Source organism: Manacus candei, unplaced genomic scaffold (assembly GCF_025592945.1).
Source record: "Manacus candei isolate 608988 ecotype Guabito, Panama unplaced genomic scaffold, ASM2559294v1 h1tg000142l, whole genome shotgun sequence".
Classification (NCBI taxonomy): domain Eukaryota; kingdom Metazoa; phylum Chordata; class Aves; order Passeriformes; family Pipridae; genus Manacus; species Manacus candei.
Genome location: NW_026138190.1, coordinates 1,090,369 through 1,114,344, shown reverse-complemented (window position 1 = coordinate 1,114,344; position 23,976 = coordinate 1,090,369). Strand labels below are relative to the sequence as shown.

Here is a 23,976-nt window from a genome sequence, read left to right as displayed (position 1 = left end):
TACTTCAAAGAGGTTCTAATAAACATGCACTCTTATTTTCAAGGGTGTAGTTTATTACTTTTCTCCTTTGAGAAGAGTTGGTTGCATCATTCTCTGATGGATATGGATCCAGGGTCTCTCCTAAGGAGGTTTGGACTGGTTGGAGCTTTCCCTTGAGGTCTGACACAGTGTGGACAACCTTGCTCCACATTTCCCAACCCCATCCTGTCTCTGCTCAGTCTCCTGGGTCCTGCTTTGCTCACAGAACTGGCTGCACACAGCAAAGAGGGGTTTTTCTTCCTTTTTTGCCACAATCTGAAACTTATAAGGTTCACCTTTGTAACAGACACTGCTCAGCTGTGAGCCAAGTCCCCGCTGCCAGCAGTGAGGTTCAGCTCCCCCAAGGCAAAACCGTGCCAGAAATGTTTTAGACACCCAGGAAGGGAAATAATAAACAGGAATAAAGAGTTGGTACTGGGGGGACACTTGGGGATCCTGGGGGGCACTTATGGGGCAGTTTTGGGGGGGACATTTAGGGGACACTTGGGCATCCAGGGGGGCGCTTCGAGGTCGGGGGCCGCACCGGGGCTGGATGGCTGAAGAATGGACACACAGCCCTGGAACCGCTGGATCTCCTGGATCATTGAAGTGCCTCTAACAGAAGGTGCAGGGCCTGCCTGCCCCTCCTGAGCACCAGCTCCATCTCCTGCTCCTGCCCAGCAGCTTCCCAGAAATCCAGGGCTGGGTGTGGATTGAACGCTCTGGCAAGGGGCAGGATAAAGTTGCTTGGCTTCCACCCTTAGTGTCTCAGTGTTTGTGATCTTGGGAATCCTCACGAGCCTAAAACAATGGCAGATTATCTGTTCTCATAAGATGTGTACCTGGAGATTTTTTTTGATCTGTGTTTAAGTCTTCCTTGAAAATACAACTGATAGAGAACAATGGAAAAAAAAAAGGAAAAAGGGGGAAAAGAAAGAAAAAAAGTAAATACAAAGACAAAAAAGAAGAAAAAGGAGAAAAAGGAGAAAAAAAGAGAAAAAAAAGACAGAAAAAAGAGGGAAAAATGAGACAAATAATTTAAAAAAAAAAGAAAAAAGAAAAAAGGGAAAAAAGTGAAAGAAAAATGGGGAAAAAAGAAAGCAGAAAAAAAAGAAAGAAAAAAGAAAGAAGAGGAAAAAAAGAAAAGACAGAAAAAGAAGAAAACCGAAAAACGTATTATCCTCACTCGGCTCACGTGCAAATGGCCGCTGTGACCCGCCGCAAGAACTACAACTCCCGTGGTGCCCCGCGCAGTGCGCAGGCGCGGCCGTGGCCGTGCGGGGGCGTGGCCGCGCGCTGATTGGCTGCGGCGGTGTTCTCTAAAGGCGGTGCGCGCGCAGAGCGCCGTGTTGACTTCCGGGAATCGGTGATGGCGGCGGGGCCCGCATTGTGCTGTAAGAGCTGGCGGGGGGTGCGGGAGAGCGGGGTCTGGGGGTCCCCTCGGGGCTGCGGGGAGCGCGGCTGTGGGTGGAAAGGCTGGAGGGCTCGGGAGGGTTTGGCGGGGGGGTTCGGGGGTTCCCGAGGGTCAGAGCGCGGGGCCTTGGAACCCTCTCGGGGGCCGCGGGGCCCGGGGGCCTCCCAAGAACCCGGATGTTCGATTCGATTCCGAGAAAGTGCCTCGGGAAAAAAAATCAAAACCACCAAACAAAAAAAGAACCCTAAAAAGGGGAAAAGTGAGAAAAAGGTGAAGGAAAAATTGCAAGGGCCAGGATGATTTTATTGCTTTGCTTCAGTTTTTCCTTGGTCTCCTCCTTCTCAGATTCTCTGCTCCCTTCCTTTACAGAAAGCTGTTCTGCTGTTGTGTGGTTTTGGGGTCCCTGGGGGGTCCCTGAGGAGGTTTTGGGGGGTCTGTGAGGGGGTTTAGTGTCCTGAGGGTGTTGCCCGTAAACAAAGACACAAACCAACAGAGTGCCGGTTTATGGGTGCTTTATTCGGGGCCCCGGGAACCTGCGGGCTAACGCCCCAAGTCAGGATTCCGACGACCCTCGTTCTCAGTTCAGCTTTTATACACAAACAAGTTTACATGTATTCTCACGGCTAAAACAATTACAGTTTCTATAGCAACCCAGGTGCAGTAGTTTATAACAATTAACAATCATCTACTCTAATCATAAATCTGCTTAAGTTGCCTTACCCCCCTAGAAACTGTTTCACAGACCCTTACCACATCTAAGGTACAAATCGTTACGTACATGCTTGACTAAATCTTTTGATTATTGTTTCTACTTCTTCAGTACATTCTATTCCCACGAACAAGGCTGCTGCTTAACTCACTACTGTAATGTGTTACTTTCTAGGCCTTACCCTTTTACTTAAGCCTTAGCCATTCTACTACTAAATTTAAACTGCTTTGCAACAGTCCCCCCTTTTGAGCATTCTTCAGGCTTTGCTTGCAAGGATGCTCAAATACAGCAATCTTCAGGTTGCAGTTTCTTGATGGATAGGAGGTGATCCATTTTGCGGTGAGATTACTTCTTTTCTTGTTATAGCTTTCACGATTCGTCTCGTATGTTGACCTTCTTTTACAATCATTCCTAAAAGACACTTGTAAACAGTTATGGCTATGACAACAATTATTACAATCAATATTCCGTACTGGATAACAGAAGATATCCATCCTGACACATGGAGACCTAGGGAGCTGAATAATTGTCCTATCCAATTGTGTTCCGCTTCTTTCTGCAGTTTATGAACATTCTCATCAATTTGTTCTAATTGATTAATATCTTTCTCTACCTCTTGAGTGACATTTGGGATGTGTACACAACAATGCTCATCCTTTGCATGCAGGTAACCGCAAACTCCATGTTCTTTGAGTAATATCAGGTCTAATGCCATGCGGTTTTGTATGGTCATTCTAGAGGTGGCTTGTAATTGTAAATTTAGATCTTTAAATCCTTTCTTAGTGACTGCTGCTAACCTTTCGGTCTGGCTCATCAGTTTGAACAATATTTCTCTATTTCGATATGTTGAAATTGGGGCAAACAAAGATTCTAGTGCCCATCCGAATTTAACTCCTGCTGATGGCTCATGCCAATCTGTTAGTTCCAGGTCATTAATGTCATTACTAACTTCTCTTTTCTCCCGTGGTCGCATCTCTGCTGGTGTTAACTTCTCTTTTCTCCAGAGTGGACAAAGAGTAGGTATCCCTAGTGTGACAGGTACAACCGGACCGTCTAGTGGCATGTGGGTGGTCCATTGACCATGTCCCATGACCCATACTAGGTTTCCGGGACTTCTAACTGTGGTAGTGTGACAATCAATGTTTCTCACATGTCCTTTAATAGTATGGTTATATCCTCGACACTCACATCCTAACTGCAGGAGGGCTTTGACTGGCATTAAGCCTATTTCATCGTCTGGGGTATCACATGTATATATTCGGGTACAATTCCAATCCTCTTTTGTATGTGTTTCTGTCCTCCAATTATGATTCCCTCTATTTCCTGTAGAATAAGTTTGATTCTTTTTCCCCTTCCAGTGAATGCACCACTGTACCTTTCCAATATAACTATATGTCTCTAGCAGGCTGGGTCCCCAAATTGTTTGCCATTCTTCCATGGTTGTAGAACTGGTAATATTTTGACAGACCTCTTCTTGTTTTTCTCGTTTTACTGAAGCCGGAACTTTAGAGCATGGGTGTGTTGAATTTGTAACTAAACAGTATCCTTTTAATTCATTAATTGTTTCACTTGTTACCCATGTCCCAATTACTACCCATCGGAAATATCCCGGCATCTGTTCACATTGCTTCTTCATCATTTTGTCACTTAATAAACATACATCTACCGTTTCGCTCCATGTGATGGTTACAAATTTGCAATTCCTTGTAATATTCTTAAACATTTTGGGTATTTCCGGCACTGGAATTATTCCCCATGGAATTGGGTCTCCTGCTGCATGAGGCATAGGGAGACATGCAGTAATTTTAGTAACGTTTTGTACTTTCCCAAAATCTCGAATTAGGCCCACAATTAAATTTTCCTGTTCTATTTCTCTATTCGGAATCTGCAGATCTCTCACATGTCGAGTTTTCCTGGGGGGTATAACTTGTACCTTAGTCATTATTTCCCGAGTTGTGTTTATCATGTGTATTTCTACATACCCATAATCAAAACTCCTTTGAATCCAAACTACACACATGTATGTCCCTTCTACGGTTTTAGACACCTCAGGTACCTGCAGGACGGTATAACCCTTTTGTTGTGTCGCATCCCAAACTGTTGTCACTCCTTCTGTTATGATTCGATCTTGATCCCTCCGTCTCCACTTGACGTGGACATCTCTTAATTCAGCTCCCTGGTCATCTGAAAACAGACAAGTTAAGTTTACATCAGTGTGTTCTGGTGCAAACAAATAAGGATCTGGGGTCTCAATTCTCACGGTGGTCTCTGCTAAACTTATCAACCCCAGGAATACCACAATCTTCAATTGTTGGCTCGAAATACCATCTTTGTAGGTGAGAGAGGTTCTACCGACCATGAGACTGGAACCTTCTTGACTCGGGTGTAATGGATCCAATTGTCGATTCCCTCGACTTTCACCGCCGTATAAGTGGTCATTATCACCTGGCGAGGACCGTCCCATGTTCCCTTTAATGGTTCCACTGACCAGTTTTTCACATAGACTTGGTCTCCTGGAGAAATGTCATGAACCGGATTCTCCAGGGGCAGAGGCCGATTCCACTGCAGCGCTCCTCTGAGGGCTGTGAGGGTCTTATTCAAAGATAACACATAGTTAAATACTGCCTGATCACCCACTACATGAGGATCCCCTTGGTAAGTAGCCGCATGATAGGGCTTGCCATACAATATTTCGTATGGACTTACTCCTATTCTTTCCCTTGGTTTAATCCTAACTCTCAGCAGAGCGAGGGGTACTGCTTGGGGCCACTGGATTTTGGCTTCCTGACAGATCTTCTTCAATTGACCTTTTAATGTCTGATTCATTCTTTCTACTTGTCCACTAGACTGCGGTCTCCATGGTGTATGGAGATTCCATGTTATCCCTAATACAGCTGACACATCTCGGACTATCCCTGCTGTAAAGTGCGGTCCTCGATCAGAGGACAACCCTAGGGGAACTCCAAATCTTGGGATGATTTCCTTCAGAAGGGTTTTCACTACTTCTTTTGCCTGATTGGTCCTGCATGGAAAAGCTTCTGGCCACCCTGAGAAGGTACAAACATACACTAGCAGATATTTAAAAGTTTGGGCCTTAGGCAACTCAGAAAAATCTACTTGCCAATAGTCTCCTGGTAACTGTCCTACTTGTAGTTTTCCCATTTGTACTTGCTTCCTGACTACTGGATTATTCTTTATACACATAGGACACATTGCATTCACCCTTTTAGCTAGTGTTAACATCTGGTTTGAGAAAATTTCGTTTTTCAAGAATTTCACTAGTGCTTCTGCACCCCAGTGGCACTTGTTGTGTTCCATCTCAAGCACTGCTTTCATTATTCTGACTGGTAAAATTACCTGTCTCGTAGGAGTGATATACCACCCCCTGATATTTTTCTTCGCTTCCATCATCACAGCTAATTTCTCATCTTCAGGTGAATAATGCGGTTTCTCTTCCATGAATGCTATTGCTGGATTATTCCGGGTTGGTAAAAGAACCATTTGAGTCCATACCTTTCTCGCAGCCCTCCTGGCTGCTTGGTCAGCGTATCGATTTCCCTGAAACTCTCGTCCTGGATCAGCCTGGTGTCCTCTGACATGCATTATTGCCACTGCTGAGGGCTTATGTATTGCCTCTAGCAATTGTAAAATTTCTTCCCGATGTTTAATCGTTGTCCCCTGAGAAGTAAGAAGTCCTCTCTCCTTCCAGAGTGCTCCGTGAACATGAACTACCCCAAAAGCATATTTGGAGTCAGTCCATATGTTAACTCTCCGTCCTTGGCTTAATATTAAAGCTCTCACCAATGCCCATATTTCGGCTTTTTGTGCAGACGTACCTGGGGGTAGTGCAGTCGCTTCTATCACTTGTTGTAAAGTGACTACTGCATACCCAGCGTACCTGGTGCCGTTTTCCACAAAACTAGATCCGTCGGTGTACAGCTCCCAGTCAGGATCTGTCAGTGGTTCGTCCTTCAAGTCTCTTCTGCTCGCGTAGACTTGTTCAATGGTCTCTACACAGTCATGCTCCAGGGTGCCTTCTTCCTGTGTAGACCTAAGGAATTCTGCTGGGTTGAGATGGTTAGTAATTTTCAGTTCAACATCATCTTGTTCTCTCAACAAAACCTGGTATTGCAACATGCGGCTGGAGGAGAGCCAATGCCCCCCTTTTTGCTCTAGAACTGCTATGACCATGTGGGGCACGTACACTATCATGTGTTTTCCCAGAGTCAATTTGCGTGCTTCCTGTATTAAAATGACCGTCGCTGCCACAGCTCTGAGACACCCCGGCCATCCCCCACTTACTGCGTCTAGCCGTTTGGAGAAGTACCCAACCGGTCTCTTCCAGGATCCTAGACGCTGAGTGAGGACTCCTAAGGCCATTCGTTGTCTCTCACAAACATAGAGCTGAAATTCCTTGGTTGGGTCCGGTAGTCCCAGGGCAGGTGCTTCCTGGAGGGCTTTCTTCAGTTCCTGGAATGCTTTTTCTTGCTCTGTCCCCCAGGTTAGCTTGGACTCCTTTGCTGCTTCATACAGTGGTCGAGCAGTCAGTCCGAAGTTAGGAATCCACAGCCTGCACCATCCGACCATTCCTAGAAAAGATCTCAGTTCTTGATTATTTCTAGGCACAGGTATAGCACATATTGCTTGAATTCTATTTGTTCCCAGGCGCCGGACTCCTTGGGAAATTTCACATCCCAGATAGATAACTTTCCGTTTTACTAATTGTGCTTTTTCTTTTGAGACTCGGTAGCCTGCTTGGCCCAGCATGTTTAACAGTTCAATAGTTAACTGACGACAAAGTCCCTGTTCTGTAGCTCCTAAGAAAATGTCATCTACATATTGCAGTATTATATATGAAAAAGGAGATTCTTTTACCTGAGTAGTCTTCCATTCCTCTAGTTCCTTTGCTAACTGATTACCAAATATCGTGGGTGAGCATTTGAATCCTTGTGGTAATCGAGTCCAAGCGAGCTGTCTCTTTCGTCCTGTCTCCGGACTTTCCCATTCAAAGGCAAAGATTTTCCAACTTTCTCGTGCCAGTGGTATGCAGAAGAAAGCATCTTTCAAATCAACCACAGTAAACCACTGAAACTTCTCAGACACAGATGTTAGCAAGGTATAAGGATTTGCTACAACCGGGTGAATATCTTTTGTAATAAGATTTACTGCTCTCAAATCTTGTACTAATCTATATTTTCCATTTGGTTTTTTTATCGGAAATATGGGGGTGTTAAATTCTGATTCACATTCTTGTAATATTCCTAGAGTTAGGAACTGTGAAATCATAGGGGCTATTCCCTTTCTTGCTTCTAAACTAATTGGGTATTGCCTAACTCTGACAGGTTGTGCTCCTTCTTTTAATTCTATTCTAACTGGGGTGGCTGCTTTAGATTTCCCAGGAACCCCGGTCTCCCACACCCAGGGTACAACAGCCTGTTCAATCTCTTGGGGTATTTCTTCCTTTTCCACTTCTTTCACAACAAAAATTTTTGCTAAATTTTCTTCTGGAATTTCTATCTTGACTCTCCCTTTTTCAAATATAATTTTAGCTTGCAAGGCTGAAAGCAAATCCCTTCCTAATAAACATTCAGGACTGTTAGGCATGTACAGAAATTGATGATCTAATTCTCTTCCCTTAAATTTGATATCTAGAGGTCGCAGAAATGTTCTTTCCTCTATCTGTCCTGAAACTCCCACTACTTGTACGGTTGAATCACTTAATGGCCCCATCAATTTATTCATTGCCGAAAAACTAGCTCCAGTATCTATTCTAAATTCCGTCGGCTCCCCCTCTACTTCCAAAACAACCTTTAAGTCTGAATCTAGCCGACTCTGTCTTCCACAACTCCCTAACATAAATGCTTGGGCGACACCCTGTGGCGTGCCCATACCAACAGGGTTTTGTGGATTCACAAAGCTTTGAGGATTCCAAGGATTCATTCCATTTCCAGCATTTAATGGGCATTCGTTTTTCCAATGTCCTTGTCCTTTACAAAGAGCACACTGATTTGGTCCTATTCTACCACGTCCTCCCCCGTATTGATTTCCAAATCCCGACTGATTGTTAAATCCTCTACCCATTCCTCCCCTTCCCCTATTACCATGACTTCTTCCTCTATGGCCACCGGCCCCATTGTTCTCTCCTGAAGCTTGTAAAAGCGCCAACAAGCTCGCTTGTTGTTTCTTAGTACTTTCCTTTTCCCGATTGTTATATGCTTTCCAAGCCACTTCTAACAATTTCTCTAAATCTCTTGTTTCTCTCCCTTCCAGTTTTTGAAATTTCTTTCTAATATATTCTTGTGATTGTCCCATAAAGATCAATGCTAATTGTAATTTTCCAGACTCGTCTTCCACATCTAAGTCTGTATACTTTCTAGCTGTTTCCTTTAGCCTTTCTAAAAAGGCAGAAGGGGACTCAGTCTTATCTTGCATTACTGAATATAACTTAGACCAATTCAACGTTTTTGGAATGCCACATCGTATTCCCTCTACCAATAATTCCTGGTAAATTTTTAACTTTTTATAATCTGCGGGGTTATTAGCGTCCCAATCGGGATCCTCCCGCGGTACAAAATCATTTACCGTCCCCCGCGCTGCCCGAGGCAGGGTACGAATCCTTTCCTTTGCTCTCTCCACCATCACCTTTAATACCATTTCTTTTTCTGTTGAATCTAAAATTGTATCTATTAATACCTGTAAATCATTCCAGTCCGGGTCTTGTGTTTTTATAACCATTTTTATAACACGAGCCACCCACTCAGGATTTTCTCTATATGTCCCAGCTGACTGTTTCCAAATTAGTAAATCATTAGGCGAAAAAGGAACTTTTATCATGATTTTTCCCCTGCCTGCTCCAACCGCTTCTCGCAAGGGAGCCATCAATCTAGGGGGTGAGAGCGAAACGTCTGTCTCCCTCCCCCCTCCCCGTCTTCTTTCCCTCTCCCTTCGCCCTCTCCGAGTCCGTTCTGCTAGAGGAGTTCTGTCACATTCCCACCCCCCTGTTTCTTCCTCATCCGAGGATGATTCTAACGGGGGCATGGTGTGTGATTGTGCCCTTGCACGTGAAGGGAGACTATTTCTCGGGGGCGCACTTGGAGTTACTCCGGGGGAGACTAACAAAGACACATCCTCCTCTGGTTCTGAAAACCGTATTTTCCGCTCATGTTTATCATCCAATCCTTTCAATATCTTTATACTCCGCTCTTGACATTTCTTACATTTATCATCCTCCAGTTCCAGTTCTTTCAACACTAAGATACCACATTCCTTTTGCCATTCAGTGTTTTGTTCTAAATAATAAAACAAATCCAGATATGGTATTTCATCCCACTTCTCATTCTCTCGTAAATATCGCATCAAAGGGGTTATAATTTCCAGAGTCAGTGATCCATTTCTGGGCCACAGCATTCCTCCTGTTTCATATTGAGGCCATACATTATTACAATAATCAATCAACTGTTTCTTGCTTAACTCTTGTCCAAAATTTCCTTCCTTCCAATGTTTTAACAAGCAACCAAGCGGAGAATCGCTAGGGATATCTTTTTCTGTGCAGGATAGTGCTCTAAAGGTTTTAAATGACATCATGCTTGCTACTTGCTCACACACACACCACAATCTAAATTCATCAAATTCACAATAACACAACAACACAAAACAATACTTTTAACGACCAGCACGATAACACAACAATATAAACCAGAACAAAACCAAAACCAAAACCAACTCGCCGATTCTCCCTCTGAGAGGCGAGTGCTGGTACTGCGCAGCTTTCGCCGCGTCTTACGACCAGCGCCTAGGCTTCCCAACCAAGGTACCTTTAGCCCAACCCAGCGGGACACTCACTATCCCGTCTTATAGGCAGGCTCCCAACCAACAAACCTAAAAGAATAAAGCACCTTCGGGCTTACCTAGAGGGTTGTCCGGCGGGCACGGGTCGGGCACGGGTCGATGTCTCCCCAGAAATCACCTGGTTGCCGGCATGGAGTAGATCAGCTCGTGAGCCGCCCAGCTACCCCCGGAGTCCCATCTGGGTCGCCAAAACTGTTGCCCGTAAACAAAGACACAAACCAACAGAGTGCCGGTTTATGGGTGCTTTATTCGGGGCCCCGGGAACCTGCGGGCTAACGCCCCAAGTCAGGATTCCGACGACCCTCGTTCTCAGTTCAGCTTTTATACACAAACAAGTTTACATGTATTCTCACGGCTAAAACAATTACAGTTTCTATAGCAACCCAGGTGCAGTAGTTTATAACAATTAACAATCATCTACTCTAATCATAAATCTGCTTAAGTTGCCTTACCCCCCTAGAAACTGTTTCACAGACCCTTACCACATCTAAGGTACAAATCGTTACGTACATGCTTGACTAAATCTTTTGATTATTGTTTCTACTTCTTCAGTACATTCTATTCCCACGAACAAGGCTGCTGCTTAACTCACTACTGTAATGTGTTACTTTCTAGGCCTTACCCTTTTACTTAAGCCTTAGCCATTCTACTACTAAATTTAAACTGCTTTGCAACAAGGGGACTTAAGGTGTGGGGGCGTTGATGGTCCCTGAATGGGTTTGGGAATCCCTGAGGGAGTTTTGGAGTCTCCGAGGGAACTGGGAGGTCCTGGGGGGGGCCTTGGGGGGCTCTTTGAAGCAAGTTTGGGGGTTTCTAGTGGGATTTCGGGAGTCCCAGACGGTTTTGAGGGTCCCTGAGGGGGTTTTTGGGGTCCCTGAAAAGGCCTGGGGATTCCAGGTGGGTTTTGCAGGTCACTGAGAGGGTTTAGGGGGTCCGGGGGGGGGGATGAGGTCTCTGAGGGGATTTGTGGGGTCCTTGAGGAGGTTTTGATGGGTCCAGAGGTGGATTTCTGAGGGGATTTCAGGGGTTCTGAGGGGATTTTATGGGGTCTCTGTGTCGGAGGACCGACCCCAGGGAAAGGGGATCCCAATGCCTGTCCCACACAGAGACCCCACAGGGGGGCCCGGGAGTCCACTAAAGCCCAGCAGTGGGGTTCATGGGGTCCCCCAGCCCCCAGAGGAGGGGTCCTGGGGTTGCCCCTTAAAGTGCAGGGGGGAGATGTACCACTTTCGGGTAAGGGGATCCCAGTGCTCCCAATATATTCTAGTGACCTCCCAGTGATCCTCAGTACAGCCCAGTAACCCCCTCAGTGACCACCCAGTGTGTCCCAGTGACCTCCCACTGCCCCCCAGTATGGCCCAGTGATCCTCCAGTGTGCACCCAGTAACCCCCAGTATGGCCCAGTAACCAGCCAGTGTCCCCCTATGTGTCTTGGTAATCCCCCAGTAACTCCCCAGTTCTCTGCCAGTGACCCCAGTGTGCCCCAGTTCACCTCTAATCCCTCCCAGTGCCCTCCCAGTGTCCCTCAGTATCCCCCCAGTCCCTCCCAGTGCCCCCTGGTTCCCCCCAGTGTGTCCCAGTATCCCCCAGTAATCACCCAGTGCCCCCCAAAGCCCCCCAACTGTCCCCAGTGTGTCCCCAGATGCCCTTGGCCTTTCTATGAGCAAGGTGGGGGTGTGTGTTTTTGTGGTCAGAGGGTCCAAGGGGGGCTCCTGGGGTGAGATGGAGGGTTGGGGACATCAGGGATGGGGTTTGGGGACAGTGGGGACAGTGAAAAGGGATTTGGGGACAATGGAATTGGGGGTGTCAAGGGGGGAATAATGGCCATGGGGAGGCCCTGGGGACACTGGAGACACCAGGGTTGTCTTGGCATGTCAAAGGGGGAATTAGGGACACCAAGAGGGTCTTGGGGACACCAAGGGAGTCTCAGGATTCACCTGCTCGTGGTGCAGCCCCTCCTCTCCCCCCCCAGGCCCCATTAACCCCCCCAAATGTCCCCTAACCCCCATTTTCCCTTTAATCCCCTCCCCCACTGATCCCTTTGACCCCCCAAGACCTCTTTTAACTCCCCTAAATGCACACAAAGCCACTCAAAAACCCCCAACTCCCCATCCAAACTCCTCAGATCCCCCCCACTCTCTCCCAGCCCCCCCCTCAAATCCCTTCCAACCCCTCCCAAGAGGGATCACCCGGCACCCTGGGACAGGAACACAGTGGGCTGTACTGGGGGCACTGGGCTGTACTGGGAGGGCACTGGGGGGGCTCAGGTGTCCGACGACAACGTGGCCCAGCTCCAGGAGAGATCTGGGGAGCAGTGAGGAGGTACTGGTCTGTGCTGGTCTGTGCTGGTCTGTCCTGGTCTGTACTGATCTGTCCTGGTCTGTACCCCCAATCCCCAAAGCCCCTCCCCAGCTCCCCCAGGACCCTCCCACACCCCAAAGCCCTCCAGGCCCCCCCAGGCCCCTGACTTGGTCCTGCTGCCCCTTGAGCATCTGCAGCTGCTGCAGAACCAGGCATTTCATCAGCAAATGTGCAGGTGACACCAAGCTGGGGGTGTGTTGATGTGCTGGAAGGCAGGAGGGCTCTGGAGCACAAGTGTGTGAGGAGAGGCTGAGGGAGCTGGGGGTGTTGAGGCTGGAGAAGAGGAGGCTCAGGGGAGACCTCCTGACTGTCTGCAAGTCCCTGCCAGGAGGTTGTAGCCAGGTGGGGATGGGGCTGTTCTGCCAGGAAGCAGCAGTAGGACAAGAGGGCTGGGTCTGGAGCTGTGCCAGGGGAGGTTTAGGTTGGATATTGGGAAGGAATTTTTTGCTGAGAGAGTAATCAGGCCTTGGAATGGGCTGGGCAGGGAGGGGGTGGAGTCCCCGTCCCTGGAGGTGTTGAAGGTGAGAGTGGATGTGGCCTCAGTGCCATGGTCTGGGAAGCACAGCGGGGTTGGATCCAGGGTTGGACTTGATGATCTCAGAGGTCTTTTCCAGCCTAGCTGATTCTGTGATTCTCTGATTGCCATTCCTGTGGCAGCACATGCTTGAGGCTCCATCCCCAGGGTGAGAGAGATGTCTGTCCATATCTATCTGCAAGGTTAGTCTGTAAATGTGTGGTGTTAGAAAAGCAGGCTGAGTTCTGGGCTGGTTGTAGAAGGAGAAAGAAACCCAGAGGCCAGTGCAAGCAGGCAGCCCTCAGCTTGCCCATGATGTCCCCTCCCTGCAGGTTCCTGTCCTTGAGCCCAGGCCCTGAGGTGAGGCTGAGAAGTGGCGCGGAGGTGAGCCCAGAGCTGTCCCTGAGGTGAGGCTGAGAATAAGTGCAAGGCAGAGGTGCTGCTGAGGAAGGAGAGCCCCGTGGTGGGGAAGGCACAAAGCTGTGTGTGCCCATCCCCGAGCAGGTGCTGTGTCCATCCCCTGTGTGCCAGGTGAGCTGGGGCTTTGCTGCAGAGCTGCGGGCGCTGATTTGAGCGGCTGCAAGTGCTGAGATGGTGGGCACCCAGGAACACCAACTGTGCCTGGCCACGGAGCCTGCAAGGAGGAGCAGAGACAGCCCTGGCAGTGTGGGGGGCCAGGTTGTGCCTGTGCCTTCCCCTGCAGGCCCTGGCTGTCCCTGCTGGGCCCCTGTCCATCCCCATCAGGTCCCTGCCCGTCCCCCCCGGGCTGAGCTCCCCCCAGGAAGTGCTGTGGAGCTGAAGCTGCTCCATCCCCCCCTGCAGCCGCTGCCCCAGGCAAGGGAGCAGCAAAGGCAGGGCCAGGAGCAGAGGCAGCAGCAGGGGAGCCCTGGGGGGCCGGGAAGCTCTTGTGTGGGGCAGGAAAGAGGCGCTGGGCACGAGGCCGGGGCTGTGCTGAGCAGGCCCAGCCCTCACATCCCCCCAGCCAACGCCGGCTGCCCGGGGGGCTTGGGAGGGACCCCCAGCCCGTGTGCCCCACACTGAGCTGGCAGAGAGAGAGCCAAGGGACAGGGATGTGGGCAGGGCCCCGGGTGAGGGACAGGCAGGGCCATTGCAGGGCCACGGTGAGGGCACAGCCTGTGGCAGCAGAGCTGCCCAGGGCCGGGGGCAGCCGGGGGTGTCCCCCCACCTGTGGGTCTGTTTGGGTGCCTTGGGCACAGCCGGCCCTTGTGCAGGGCTGTGCCCTTGGGGGCTCTTGGGGGTGGGTGGGAGGTGTTTTCTGGGGGGGCTGGGCTGGGTTGGGGGCAGAGCCCCAGCGGTGGGTGGGGGGATGTGGGTCCCCCGCCACGGTGGGGGTTGGTGTTGCTGGGTCAGGCCCCAACGGCTCCATTGTCAGCCCGGTGCTGGTGGGGGGGACACAGCGGGTTTGGGACCCCCCTGGGAGTGCCCGGGAGCTGCCGAGAGAGGGAGGAGCCCCGGGACCCCCGGGAGCCTGAAACAGGCAGTGCGGAGAAGGGGAAGCCCTGACAGTGGGGACCCCTGGGATCTCTGGCATAACAAAGTGGAGAACCTGGAGAGGGGAAATGTCTGGGAATGGGGCACCCCGAAGGTGAGAGTCAGAGGAGAAGAGACCCTTGGGACCCCCAACACTCCCAGCATTTTTAAGTTGGACCCCCAGCATCCCAGACAGGAGAGACCCCTTGAGCCCCAAAGAGGAGAGACCAGAGAGGGGGAACTTCTAGGAGACAGTTTTGGGCCAAGTCTTCATATTTTGGAGTATTTTCTGGCTGAACCTTAACTTTTTGCAGTTTGAGGGGGGGGGTTCATCTCGCTGTTTCTGAGGGGTTTTTTGGTTGAATCTCTGAGGTTTGGGTTTTTCTGGGCTGAATCTTGGTGTTTTGGAGGTTTTTATGGTCACAGGATGCCCGATGAGTTCTAGAGATGGACTTGGGCAGGAGAAACCCCCAAGCCAACGTGCTCAGCCCTTGTTTTCCCCCCATCAGGATTTGTCCTTCCCAAAGCTTGACCAGATGAAGGAGACTGAGAGGAAGATGCCTTGGGCCCCCCAGGCAGGTGAGGAGGAAGTCAGTGGCCCTTTGGGCGGGTGTTGTGCTGGCTCTGTCAGCCCAGCATGGCCCCGGCTGCAGGACAACCCCGCTGCCGCCGCCGTCCTGCCGGGGCCGGAGTTGGGGGGATGTCCTTGGCCTTCCCTGTGGGCCGGAGGCAAATCCCCTGCCTGTCCTTCTTGCTTCCTGCCCCAGGCCCCGAGCTGAGGACGGAGAGCGCGGAGGACAAATCCCCCCGGCAGAGCCTGGTGGGAGAGGCCGTTTTGAAGGGCTCCCCGGCGCAGGAAGGCAGCGGGGAGGAAAAGGGCCGGAGATCCCCCCGCAGGAGGGGCTCCAAAGCCAGCCCAGGGTGCTCTGAGGAGGAAAGAGCCAGCCTGTGCCGGGAAGGCGGCCGGAGCTTGAGGGGGAGCTCTGAGCTGGTGGTCCCTGAGCAGCCTTCCAGCAGGGAGAAACCCTTCAGGTGCTTGGAATGTGGGAAGAGCTTCAGGAAGATCTCTCACCTCCTCACCCACCAGCACATCCACACTGGGGAACGTCCCTACACATGTAGGAAATGTGGGAAGAGCTTCAGGTACAACTCCAACCTGATCCGACACCAGCACATCCACACTGGGAAACGGCCCTACAAGTGTGGAGAATGTGGGAAGAGCTTCAGTTACAACTCCAGCCTGATCCAACACCAGCACATCCACACTGGGGAACGGCCCTACACATGTAGGGAATGTGGGAAAAGCTTCAAGTACAGCTCCAACCTGATCCAACATCAGCACATCCACACTGGGGAACGGCCCTACACATGTGGGAAATGTGGGAAGAGCTTCATCTTACTCTCTGACCTGATCCGACACCAGCACATCCACACTGGGGAACGGCCCTACACGTGTGGGGAATGTGGCAAGAGCTTCAGGTACAACTCCAACCTGATCCAACACCAGCACATCCACACTGGGGAACGGCCCTACCAGTGTGGGGAATGTGGGAAAAGCTTCAGGGTCAGCTCCCACCTGATCAAACACTGGCACATCCACAGTGGAGAACGGCCCTACATGTGTAGGGAGTGTGGGAAGAGCTTCAGACAGAGCTCCACCCTTCGCACCCACCGGCGCATCCACAGTGGAAAACGGCCCTACAAGTGCTTGGAATGTGGGAAGACGTTTCAGACCAGCTCCAGTCTCCTCCTGCACCAGCGGACGCACACGGATGAGAGGCCCTTCCGCTGCACCGACTGTGGGAAGGGCTTCAAGCAGAACTCCAACCTCATCACCCACCAGCGCATCCACACCGGGGAGAGACCCTACAAGTGTGGGGAATGTAGGAAGAGCTTCTCCAGGAACTCTGCCTTGACCTCACACCAACGGACCCACCAGTAAGGGCCCCCTACGAGTGCCCCGGCTGCAGGAAGAGCTTCGGCTGCTGCTTCCACCCCAAATGTACCCCCTGATGGGGAGGCAACCCCTGGAGTCCAGTGACTGTCAGTCCATCCCTTTTGACCAGAAAGGGCCAGTCCCCTTTCCCAGGGGCAGCTTCTTCCAACAGAACCCTTCCTGAGGGTGTGTGGAGATTCCTGCCTTGGCTGGGGACCCCCCAAGGTCATAGCTGGAGGTTGAGAGCAGAGATCTCCCCACGAGTGTTGGTCTGGGGGAGTTCCATCCATCTCTAATTGAGAATTCTTGCTTTTGTGCCACCTTTAGTAGAATTGCTTCAACAATTGCTTTAGTGTAGAGCACTGTCCTATCTTATCCTGTACTCCTGGTAGTTTTAGTGTTTGCATTGTGCAGTAAATAATTGTGATGAAGATCTTTTGTCTGATCATTTGTTTAAGGAGACATGTCCTAAGGTACAGGGGACGTACCGGGGCAGGGATGCCCAAGGGAGCATGCGCCTAAATAGGCAACCCCATCTGTTCTAAGGTCACGTGGGTTTAAGGGATAAAAAGAAACGTCGAGTTTGAAATAAAGCTCTTTGAGTTCTACCTCTTGAAGAGTGGACTGCATTTCTTTATCATATAAAGACCGCCAGCGTAACCTGTGGTGCATCAAACTTGGACTGAGAACCTACATTAGGTGAGTTTAGCTTACCCTGAATCAGGAAAAATATTGGTAAACCCTGTTTATCGTATCAATTCTCTGTATACGGGGTTTTTTCACCAAAAAAAAACTTAGATGTCTGTAGAATTGTTGTCTCAGCAGTGCCTGAGAAACGAAAGTTAATATAGTGAGCTCAAAAATATTAGGGAAAAGTGCACAGGAAGGAAGAAGAAAAAAGAAAAGAAGGAGAAATGGATCGACGGGTGGTGAAGAGCACAGCAGGGGACCACGCAGGCAGCAGCGGGCAGCAAAACAGCGAAGCTGAGTGAGTTATCAACACTACAGCCCCCACCCCCCCGAGGGAGCTCGGAGCTGTTGTGTTTATCTTGCCAGCCGCCGCCGGGAGCTCCGCAGCTAAAAAGCGACGGACACCCCGTGCAGAGGCAGCTAAAGCCACCCTGTGCCGCCCCCTCAGACGCCCTGGGGACCCCAGGACCCTGCGTGCCAACCCCCTGCCCCTCCCCAAATGCGTGCCGCAGTTTGCCAGCGCAGGGAACTGGCCAAGCCACGCACGTGCCACCGGCCACCCCCCTGCCCCGCCGCCACAGGGACCCCACGCCGGACGCGCCAGGACTGCTGCCGAATGGAGCGCCGCCTAAACATCCACACCGGAGGTCGCCCACCACCTCTACAAGCCCCACACCCACGCTTACAAGCCGCGTGAGACCTCGTAGCTGAAGCCGCGCCGCGACCCCGCCGGCACCTGAAACCCCCACAACGCCCAGTGGACTGGGGAAGCCCCACAGCCACCCCGTGCCGACCCACACATGCCTATAGCCACCGTGTGAAGCCTCCACGCCGAGGAGAAACCCACCAGGAGCAGCGCAGACCGTGGGGGAACATGAGCTGTTTGTCGCTGCTTCCCCGCCGCTTCCTGCCGCCGCCGCGGGAGCCGCTCCCGGACCCTGCGCCGCGTTGAGGGACCCCTCGCTGCCACCCCCATGCCTCCAGAGCGGCGACCAGGACCTGGAGAGCACCAAAAGAAAAAAAAACTGGAGAAGCAGTCGACCGAGAAACCAAACCTAAAAGCAGCCAAACAAAGAATCTCCGCCCACGTGTATCTACAGCACCGATACTAAGGTAAACATGGGAGGCTTTGTCTTCATGGAAACCTCACAAGACATTGAAACTAACTCTACTGCTAAAATCTTACCACATTCAAACTACAAAGACAGAGTTACCAGAATTAGTAAGATTTATTAGGTCTGTACACCCCACACTTCCACTAACAGAAGTGTTACATATAAACACATGGAAAACACTGGGACACATTCTGAACCAAAGGACACAGACAGGCGATCGCCAAGCCTATAACACAGTTCCAGCTTACACACTGATAATGTCTGCTCTCCACAAGGCACACAAGCAAACGAAACAGTTATCCCATACCCACCCCCCACCCCCCATCCACACTGCTAGCACAGCACAACCCCCAGGCCTAGTAACAGAAACGCTCGAGGTGTACTGTGGGGAGGGGAAGGAGCTGTTCCTGAGTTAAGTTACGGGTCAGTAGCCAAAAGCCACGGAAAGACAGGTCACCAGGAGGGAACGGACCCTTATATGCGAGATCCCCGCCCATGGGATCAGCACAGGGGACCCCGTTGCAGTGATGAGGGGGGTAACCCAGCCTATCTACCACCCCACGCTGCGGATGACCAGCGACCACGTGTCTAGGACTGGGCACAGCCATCTTGCCCGCCAAACGGACCGGAAGCCGATCCGTCTCTTCCAGCCCCAACACCGCCCCGCCCATGGGCATGAGGGGGAGGGAGGCCCCTGGGTTTGCTGGGGCCACAGGGGGGGAGGTAAAGGGGGATGAGGAGGAGGGACCAGGGATGGTTCCAGCGGGAGGAAGCGAGGAGGCAAACAGGGGAAGGTCAGTTAACAAGTGGGAGCAATGTCGGGATGAGGCAAGTCGAGTGAGAGGCTTGAAGGATATTCAGGCATGTTCAATCGATTTCAGCCAACGTCAGCCCCCTCAATTCCAGCCTCTGCCATATGGGGTTACAGAGAATTTGAGGCAACTGGTAAGAGATGCTGGCATGTCCTTAACCAGTACTTTCAAGTATTTGGAGACATTGAGTTCCATCTATTTTTTCACCCCACATGACTGGAAGAATCTAATGAAATTAGTTCTTAACAACACACCCAATATACAGTCTGGTTAGCTGACTATAGGGAGAATTGTGCTAAGTATGCAACCAACACCCAAGCAGGCATAACAACAAACCAGTTAACCGGGGAGGGGAATTACAGCGCAAAAAATGCCCAATCAACCTATCCCCGGGAGGTGTACAAAGTAACAGCCAAACAGGCGCTGAAAGCCATGAGAAAGCTTCGCACTACAGACCAAGATAGCAACCTGCCCTCCACAAAAGTGTTACAAGGCTGTACTGAACCAAATTCACGATGCTTAGATCGGCTGCAATCTGCTTTAAACAAGCAAGTTGAGTACAATAAAGCCAGAGAGATGCTGTATAAGCAATTGGCTTTTGAAAAGGCAAACACAGGCTGTGAAAGAGCTTTGCAGGCCCTTCCTGAAACGTAGACCTGCAGCATTGCTGAACTGGTTTGACTCTACCAAAGAGTTGGCTCTGTGGAGCACCCTTTAACTCCAGCCCTAAGCGCCCGGGTAGGAGTGCAAGAAGAGGCCAGACATAGAGCGAGTTGTGTTAGATGTGGTGACACTGACCACTTTCAAAGGGATTGCCCTTGGAGACCCTTAGCAGCAACATCCCACAAGTACCTAAACAGCAGGGAATGGGCTGAGTCATACCAAGGGTGCCGTGGGCAGGGCAGGGGCCATGCCATAAGCATCTCACTGCTTGCTGCCGTGCTACTCGCCATCCTCCTCTTTGCCACCCACTGTTGCGAGCAAGAGAGGAAGCAGCTTGAGGCAAGCCCCAATGTGCCAACAAACAGCCCCGAGAAGACCCCTGTATACTGCACCCCCAAGAAAGGTGGGAGGGGGAGAATACTGCAAAATTTAAAAGCAGTAAACACAGTCATAGAGCTTACGGAAGCACTGCAGCCTGGACTTGCCTCACCTGCTGTGCTTCCAGCAAAGTGGCCACCACTAATCATTGACTTAAAAAACTGCCTTTTTATCATCTTCCTCTACCCTGAGGATGTGCCAAGGCTTGCTTTTTCCATCCCGGCCTTGAACAATGCACAGCCCATACAAAGCTATTTCTGGGTTGTCCTTCCTGAGAGGATGCAAAATAGCCCGACGAGAAATCAAACAGCCATCATACGCCATTATGTAGATGACATACTAATAATCACAGCCACAGGAAATGAATTGCCATTTGTTATTACTGCTCTAATCAAAGCTGTCCAAGATGCAGGGTTACAGGTTGCTCCAGAGAAAATCCAGTGATCGCAACCCTGGACTTACCTTGGATGGGAAATCACACAGCAGGAATTTTCTCCACGGCCACTGCAGCTCGAGGTAAAAAACACTTTAACTTTACACGAGTTGCAAAAACTCCTGGGAGCCATCAACTGGTTCAGACCTACTTTAGGCATAACCACAGAGGAGCTACACCCTCTGTTTGTGCTGCTAAGGGGGGACTCCAGCCTAACATCTGACAGGTCTCTGACAGCAGAGGCCAAGCAGGTGTTAGACATTCATGCCAAGGCAACAGAGAGCAGACAAGGCAAAAGGAGAAATCCTGAACTGCAAATCTGCCTGGCCCTTGTTCCCAGCAGGTACCAGCCATTTGCAGTTTTGTTTCAGTGGGATCAGACTGAAAAAAGACCCACTGCAAATTCTAGAGTGGCTGTTTCTGCCCCGCACATCACCTAAAGCTGTGTGAACTGCTAATGAAATGTTTGCCAAGCTTGTCATTAAAGGCAGAGGACAATTACAAGAACTGGATGGGAGAGGTCCTGCCATCATCTTCACCCCAGCTGCAAAGGAGAACTTGGATTGGATGCTGGCTGAGGACGCAGGATTCCAGGCTGCCTTGGCAGGCTTTGACGGTGACATCTCCAGTCATCTCCCTAAACACAGATTGTGGGCGGAAATTGGTAGTTTACCTTTAAAAGCCACAAACAGATGCAAACATGAACCAGTGAAAGGCCTCAGGGCCTTCACAGATGCATCTGGGAAGAACACAAAAAGCTGCAGTGACTTGGGTAAAACCCTGACACAGGACAATGGGAGCGAGAGGTACAGACCATGAACCAAAGCTCTGTGCAGGCTCTGGAACTGGCTGCCATTCCATTGCCTTGGGGAAGTTTTCTGAACAACCTATTAATATGTAATTGATTCCTGTTATACTGCAAAGTTAGTGTCCCATCTCAAGAGTTCGTTTCTTCGAGATGTCTCCAACCCTCACCTGTTGTTTGAAATGCGTTCTGTTTGGTTTCTTGTGAATCATAGAAGGTTTGATTTCTATATAATGCACACAAGGTCACACACTGACATGCCAGGGCCAATAGCTGACGGGAACCGAGAGGCTGACAAAGCAGCAATGTTTAACACCATACCCAGAGTCTTAGAACAAGCGAAATTGTCTCACTCATTTTTCCATCAGAACGCACGTTCTCTGAAGAGACAATTCCAGATAACACTCAATCAGGCTCGAGAAATAATCATGTCATGCCCAGACTGTCAGAAAATCACACCCATGCCATCTCAGGAAAGCGTTAACCCCAGAGGGTTAATGGCAAATGAGATTTGGCGAACAGATATCACACACATCTCCGAATTTGGCACGTTAAAATATGTACATGTATCCATAGATACACATTCACGATACATAACTGCCACAGCACACACAGGAGTGGCAGTCTGAAAAATAAAAACTAGACACGATTCCAGTATGGGGGAACTGGAATAGTTTATTCAACACGAGAACACTGTTTTAAAGGCATCTGGGGCTGGACATGTTAATGAAGGGGACAATCTATGTTAATTGGGGAGTTACACAAGTTTTTGCTGCAATTTCCAAATAGTTAATTTTTCTTCTAGTAGGATTACATGGGGGATAGAGGGATTACAGGGGTTTAGACATGGTTTTAACAATCATCTCAAAAAGTCCTTTCTTAATTCTTCTTGGAGCCAGGTTTATATCTTCGGTTTGCACATCAACAGGTCTCTGGACAAGGGTCCAAACTTCTTGAATCACGAGATGTTTGTCAGCTGAGCTCTCTTTTGCTGAAAGCTGGGTTTGGGCTCCCACACACAGGAGAAAAAGCCAAGGATGTAATGACACTGGCTCAGTTGTTTTGCTACCCTTGGTACCCCAAAACAGATAAAGACTGATAATGGACCAGCTTTCATCTCAGAAAAGGCAAGAAATTTCCTGTCAGAATGGGGAATTTCACATGTCACAGGTGTCCCAAACTCACCAACAGGACAGGCAGTCGTGGAAAGGGCACATTGCACACTGAAAGACATGTTGTCTAAACAAAAAAAGGGGGAATCAGTCTATAGCCCGCAAGAACGTCTGTGGAAAGCCACGTATGTTATCAATTTTTTAAATTGTGACAGTGCTGAAAGAAGCAGGTACGAAAAGCAGCACAAGTCTCAGGATCTCGCCTCCCCCAAACCACTGGTCATGGTAAAGGACTTGATTTCAGGGCAGTGGATGGGACTGTTGGATCTCGTCACTTGGGGACGAGGCTACGCCTGTGTGGCTACAGGAAAAGAGCTTAAATGGATTCCTTCCAGGTGTGTGACCCTACCTAGGTACACAACCACAGCAGCAAGAACCAGAGTAACGCAGAAGTTATACAAGAGTTATGTTTATGTTTCAGGTTTACATTCAGAGACGACCAGTGTGGCAAAAAGCAGTCTGTATAAAATCTATGAATGTGTGTGTGATGAATGGATGACGGCCATCAGTGAATGAGAGCGTGAATGAATAAGAAAGTTGTTTGACTGGACAAGTATATTGAAAACAAAACACCTCACAAAATAACACTACCTCTGCCACATGGTCACTTTTGGAGAATTTAGTTTTGCTAAGCTTAGCCTGTTTCTTAAATAAAGTTGAACTTCCCAGTTATTTAAAACCCTCAGATTAATAAAGGTTATAAGTTTGCACAGTTGAGCTAGGACCCCTAAGTTAATAAAGTTATTTCTCCAAGTTGCACTACGCTTTAGGAATATAAGAAAGTCTTATAAAGTTTACCATAGATGTATAAGAGGCCAAAGCAAGCGATGTGCTGGGTCATTGCAAGCTTTGGTAGTTTACAATGTACTGTTCTGATTGTTTGCATTATTGTTGTTGCAATGTTTTCGTGACCTTCTTAAATAGTAAAGAAGGGGGTAATGTAGGGGGAGTATCCCAGGGGCAGAGAAATCGAGGGACATGCGCAGGGACAGACAAGCCTATTGGTTAAGAAGGTCACATGGGTTTAGGGCATATAAGGAAGCGCCGAATTCAAATAAAGCCTCTTTGTTCTCCATCTGAGAAGAGCGTGCATCATTCTTTATCATATAAAGATCCCCCATGCTATATATATATAAATGTAAATATATTTTACATATATTAAGACCATTTCCAATTCAATGTTTGCCTTTTTAGCCTGGCCCACAGGCTGTACAAATTGGGAATTGTACTCACTGTCTGCTTAAATACCAAATAAAGAACTCTGCATTGACTTGTTTGCCTGACATCTTTCCTCTCAGACTTCTCTGCAGCTGCAGGGTCGGTGCCTCTGTGCACAGCTGGGCCAGAAAAGAGTCCCAGCAGAGCAGCACTGCCAGGGAGCAGCAGCCCTTCTCCTGCGTGGCCTCCTCTCCCTTCCCTTCCACACTGTCCTGCAGAGCCCTGTGTTGTTGGAGGCCTCAGTGCTCTGGCAGTCGGTGCCAGTCCTGCTGCAGGACTGTCCAGGGACTGCAGGCAGGGACAGCCACGGGCACTGCTGGCACAGAGCTGACCTCTGCAGCAGCACTGCCATCCTGCAGGGGCATCTCCTCAGGCCAGGGCCTCAAAGCTTCCATCTGC

General features: G+C 49.8%; 2 protein-coding genes across 2 annotated transcripts in view; both read left to right on the top strand.

Annotated features, from left to right (window-relative positions):
* Positions 1-23,976, top strand: part of LOC127462881 (serine/threonine-protein kinase pim-1-like) — a 194,383-nt gene that overhangs the window by 30,711 nt on the left and 139,696 nt on the right. The window lies entirely within an intron of this gene.
* LOC127462837 (zinc finger protein OZF-like) lies at positions 14,911-16,793 on the top strand. Its single transcript, XM_051771761.1, is given in 3 exon segments — positions 14,911-14,934; positions 15,123-16,292; positions 16,295-16,793. Coding segments are annotated over 3 exon segments (1,266 nt in total). The 5' UTR covers positions 14,911-14,912; the 3' UTR covers positions 16,369-16,793.